This window comes from Cervus elaphus, chromosome 1 (genome assembly GCF_910594005.1).
Source record: "Cervus elaphus chromosome 1, mCerEla1.1, whole genome shotgun sequence".
NCBI lineage: Eukaryota > Metazoa > Chordata > Mammalia > Artiodactyla > Cervidae > Cervus > Cervus elaphus.
This window is the reverse complement of record NC_057815.1, coordinates 98012179-98017810: the sequence shown is the minus strand read 5'-3', so window position 1 is coordinate 98017810 and position 5632 is coordinate 98012179. Positions and strand designations below refer to the sequence as shown.

Below are 5632 nucleotides of genomic sequence, written 5' to 3'. Positions count from 1 at the left end.
GTGCATACGTGCCAGTCCTGGGCTTCCCTGGTAGCTCAGCTGGTAAGGAATCCGCCTGCAATGCAGGAGACCCCAGTTCAATTCCTGGGTCTGGAGATCCCCTAGAGAAGGGATAGGCTACCCACTCCAGTATTCTTGGGCTTCCCTGGTGGCTCAGATGGTGAAGAAATCACCTGCAATGTGAGAGACCTGGGTTCGATTCCAGGGTCAGGAAGATCCCCTGGAGGAGGGCATGGCAACCCACTCCAGTATTCTTGACTGGAGAATCCCACGGACAGGGAGCCTGGCGGGCTGCAGTTCGTGGGGTCACAGAGAGTCGGACACGCCTGAGTGACCAAGCACAACCCACGCCAATTCCAAGCTTCCCCACCCATCCCTCCACCCCAGCTCTTCCCCCCAGTGTGGTCTCTGTGAGTCTGTTCCTCTTTTGTAAGTAAGTTCATTTGTATCACTTTTTTAGATTCTGCACATAAGTGATATCATATAACATTAGTCTTTAGAGATGAGAGGTTCTGAAGGACACTATCAGTGTTCAGGGACCAATAAATACTGATATTATTGGATAAAGCAGAGGAAGCAAAACAAATCCATAAAGTCCCCAGGTTTTAAACTAAATTACAGTTTGTTTAATTTTTTCTGGCTGTATAATGTTGTTAGTCTCTACTGTACAGAAGCGTTCATCAGCTGTTCATACATGTATACATATATATCCCCTTTTCTGGGTTTCCTTTCCATTGAGATCAGCACCCAGCATTATGTAAAGTTCCCTGCCTACCCTAGGTTCTCATTAGGTATCTGTTTTATACACGGTATCAATCGTGTATGTATGCAAACTACAGAGCTTGTGATACGGTATCACAACGCACCGTTTTCTTTAAACTTTGACACGCATCTACTTGTACCTTCCTCAAATTTTTAATTTCAAGTTTCCCATGATGAATTGATGCCCAATTTTATCTGTTTTGTAAACTTGAACTTTAAATTGACTTTATCCATTCGTTTGTTCAGAAGTACTTCTTGAGAAATTTTCTTTGCCAGGTACTGTGCTAGACACTGGAATTAAAGTAAAGGTGGTCAGAATCCCCACCACCGGGGACTTCTCAGTCTTCAGCACAGGAAGGGAAAGGAAGAAAGCTGAGAGAGGGGCAAATGTATCCATTGTAATGTCACGTGATCGGCTGTGACATGAAAGCGGCCGAAGTCCCTCCGTGTGGGGAGCAGCCGGGAAAGCATCCTGGTAGAAGAGACGCCTGGCATGGGGGAGGACACGGTCAGGGACTCTGGCGGGACCCACCGTACAGCACGCGGAACTCCGCTCCGTGATACGTGGACGCCTGGGTGGGAGGCGAGTTTGGGGGAGAATGGACACCCGTATATGTATGCTGAGTCCCTTCTCTGTTCAGCTGACACTATCGCAATACTGTTAATCAGCTGTACCCCAACAGAAAACAGAAAGTTTACATTCAAAAGAGACACTTAGAGACTCATGTCATCTTCCGTTTTCATAGGTCCAATGCGGTACCCATGGAGGAAATAAATAAAACCGCAAAGGTACAATTCTTCTTTCGTCCATTCTCAGCTGACCCTAAGGTCCAGGCGGTGATTTTTGTGGCCTTCCTGGCGATGTACCTGACCAGCCTGGGTGGAAATGCCCTCATTGCAGTTACTGTTCAGATCAATCATTCCCTCCACACTCCCATGTACTTTTTCCTGGCTAACCTGGCAGCTCTGGAAATCCTCTATACATCTTCCATCGCCCCCCTGGCCTTGGCAAACCTTCTTTCAATGGGCAGAACCCCGTTTCTATCACTGGATGCAGCGCCCAGATGTTTTTCTTCGTCTTCCTGGGAGGGGCTGATTGCGTCCTGCTCGCGGTCATGGCTTACGACCGGTTGATAGCGATCCGTTACCCTTTACGATACACCCTCCTCATGAGCTGGCCCTTGTGTGTGGAGCTGGTGGTGGGGTCCCTGGTACTAGGGTTCTTGCTGTCGCTACCGCTGACTGTTTTAATCTTCCGCCTCCCGTTCTGCACCAAGAGTGAAATCTACCACTTCTACTGCGACATGCCTGCTGTCATGCGGCTGGCTTGCGCGGACACGCGTGTTCACCAGACGGCTTTGCATGTCATCAGCTTCATCGTCCTAAGCATTCCCCTCTCGATGATCTTCGTCTCCTATGTCTCCATCGTGGCGACCGTCTCACGGATCCGGTCCGCGGAAGGGCGCCGCCAGGCCTGCTCCACGTGCTCCTCCCACCTGTCGGTGGTCCTCCTGCAGTATGGCTGCACCAGCTTCATATACTTGTCCCCCAGGTCCAGCTACTCTCCTGAGACGGGCCGGGTGGTGTCTGTGGTCTACACCTTCATCACTCCCATCTTAAACCCCTTGATCTATAGTATGAGGAACGAAGAATTGAGAAATGCCCTCAGGAGGGCACTAAGCAGGTTCCAGGTAGGATAGTTCTATGACTTATTTAAATCAGGACACTTCTGAGAATGAAATGGGAGGCTGTTAATAATTATGCCCGGATGGTCTGCAGGAGCCAAGAGTGTCCTCAGCTGAGACATGGTGTTCTAGGAGCGCCGGAGGACGTGGCTGGTACTAACTGAAATAAAGCTTTATCACACAGGGCAACACTGTGTCCTGGGTGTGGATGGAGGAGTAGCAACATTTACTTACTGGACATCTACTGGGAACGAGGCACTTTATGTGGGTTCTCTCATTTAGCCCATTATAAGTATCATTGTCTTCCTTACCTTAGAAAAGAAAACTACAGTATCTAGCAGAATATGTACCAGGATGAGAACACAAGTATTCAGAAATCTAAAGACTAAGCTGTCTTTACACAGTGATGCTCTCCTTGTTCTAGGCTTGCTCTGCCAGTAGGAATATGTGTTATCTTGTACAAGTCTCCCTAAGCCTCTAGACTTCAGTTTCCTTATTTCTGAGGAGACAAAGCTGAACTAAAAGAGTACACCTGTTCCTTCGAAGGTCATAACAGTATGTTCCAAATATTGGCCAAGCAGACCCTGAATGGGGGGGGCGGGGGGAGGCTTTGCAATTAACCAAAGGAAGGTGGACTTTTTTTTACATGTCTTGTTTTGTTAACCAAAATGAAAACTCATGATTCTGTTGACAGTGTTTAAAGAGCACCCCAGGAATAAAAAGGATAATAATAATGGAGGAAAGCATTATTTAATAAGTGAAAATACAGGGGAGGAAGAAGGTGGACAATGTTGAATTTTGATTCCTTGAGAATCTCTTCTATCTCAGAGAGAATTCCAGACTCCACTTGAGCTTCCAGGGAGAGAGATCATTAACTTGTAAGATATTCCACTCCTCCCTGGACAACTCCAGCTATTAAAGTACCGTAACCTACCTTGAGCTAAAATCTGTCTGCAGACAACTTCCTCCCACTGTTCTTATTTTCACCCTGTTAAGACCTTTCTTCCACATGTGAGAAGAGCTGATTATTTCTCTTCTCTGTCTTCAGTCCTCTTTTCTCTGGAGCAAGTACTCCATCAACTTTCCCTCCAGGAGATTATATTTGAAACATTTCATCATACAAGCCACCTTCTAGATTTTTCTCTAGCTCCATATTCTTCTACAAATTTTCACCCAGAAATAAAATTCACTGGGAATATGTTATTCGGAGGGAACTATTCCTTTTCAGTTCAGTTCAGTTCAGTTACTCAGTCGTGTCCGACTCTTTGCAACCCCATGAATCGCAGCACGCCAGGCCTCCCTGTCCATCACCAACTCCTGGGGTTTACTCAAACTCATGTCCATTGAGTCGGTGATGCCATCCAACCATCTCATTCTCTGTCATCCCCTTCTCCTCCCGCCTTCAATCTTTCCCAGTGTCATTGGGACTTTCCCAATGAGTCAGTTCTTCATATCAGGTAGGCAAAATATTGGAGTTTCAGCTTCAGCATCAGTCCTTCCAATGAATATTCAGGACTGATTTCCTTTAGGATGGACTGGTTGGATCTCCTCGAAGTCCAAGGGAATCTCAAGAGTCTTCTCCAACACCACAGTTCAAAAGCATCAGTTCTTTGGTGCTCAGCTCTCTTTTTAGTAAAACTCTCACATCCACACATGACTACTGGAAAAACCATAGCTTTGCCTAGATGGATCTTTGTTGGCAAAGTAATGTCTCTGCTTTTTAATGTGCTGTCTAGGTTGGTCATAACTTTGCTTCCAAGGAGCAAGGTCTTGTAGGTCTTCACAGAACCATTCAACTTCAGCTTCTTCAGAATTACTGGTCGGGGCATGCACTTGGTTTACTGTGATATTGAATGGTTTGCCTTGGAAACGAACAGAGATCATTCTGTTGGTTTTGAGATTGCATCCAAGTACTATATTTTGGACTCTTTTGTTTACTATGATGGCTACTCCATTTCTTCTAAGGGATTCTTGCCCACAGTAGTTGATATAATGGTCATCTAAGTTAAATTCAACTATTATCTATTACTTTTACCTGTGAACTGTATTTTTATTTATTAATCTTGATCATTTTAGCCTCATAAATATGAATCAAACATAGTTTTCTTTGTTTCTTTCTTTCTTTGATTGGCTGTGCCACACGGGCATGTGGAATTTTCCTTCCCTGACCCGGAATGGAACCCACAATCCTGGCATTGGAAGCACAGGGTCTTGACCACTGGACCACCAGGCAAGTCCCCAAGTACAGTTTTCATACGACTCTCAATGCTGCCTGACCATAATTTATTTTACTAACGTACACGCAAAACTTTTTATTTAACACTGATACATTGTGTTTTTATTGGTTTTGGAGTGATCCAAATTGACAAAGTCATGTTCAGGATTTATTTCATTCATCAGAATTTTATGTCATGGCCAAAAGTATAACTGTATTTCATTTTGTTTCTCCAAGTCATTAACAAATATCTCGACTAGGACAGGACCAATGCAGTCCTCCTCTTTGGGAATTGTCGTCCAACTAGACAGAAATCCGCTCAGTTAGTGCCAGTGGTGGTTCACCGTCACCGTCGTGACCCGCCCCTGCTGCGCCCCATTGCCCTGTATCCGTGCTTCTAGGTGACCTCGGTCCTCCGTGGACATGTGACTCGCTTTGGTCGACGGGACGTCAGCAAAGGTGCTACAGGCAGAGGCTCACCCTTCCCTTTGGTGCCTGTCCTCTCGCTGTCCTAAGACTGACCTGTGAAGAAGCGAGGGCTAGGGCGACACCCCATGAAGCACAAACTGGACGTGAAGCTGAGGCTCCCTAGACCAGCCCCAGTCAAACCACTAGATGTCTGGTGCTAACCCACAGAAGCCTCGGAAAATAAAATGACTGGTGTTTTGAGTTTGGAGTGGTTCCTTTTGCAGCAAAAAGTAACCAATTCACCACACAATCCAAACTAAACCATCTCTTCTAGAAGGACATCATAGAAATTGTATCACATCCTTTCATACAATCAAAATACACTAAAACACTTATTTAAACCTAGCCATTTAGAAGCCTTATTTTTTTTTTTTCTTGTCCAACTCTTTGCGAAAGAAGCCTTATTTTAAAGTGAGGTGCATTTGGCATATTTGTCTTGAGTAACTTCCTATGGGCTCTTGGTCATCACTAGTTTGTTTTTTTAAGGAGAATCACTACTTCA

General features: G+C 45.4%; 1 protein-coding gene across 1 annotated transcript; it reads left to right on the top strand.

Moving 5' to 3' along the window:
* Positions 1 to 1524: 1524 nt before the first annotated feature.
* Positions 1525 to 5177, top strand: LOC122703450 (olfactory receptor 10V1). Its single transcript, XM_043917744.1, is given in 3 exon segments — positions 1525 to 1795; positions 1798 to 2453; positions 5064 to 5177. Coding segments are annotated over 3 exon segments (1041 nt in total).
* The last annotated feature ends 455 nt before the right edge of the window (positions 5178 to 5632 follow it).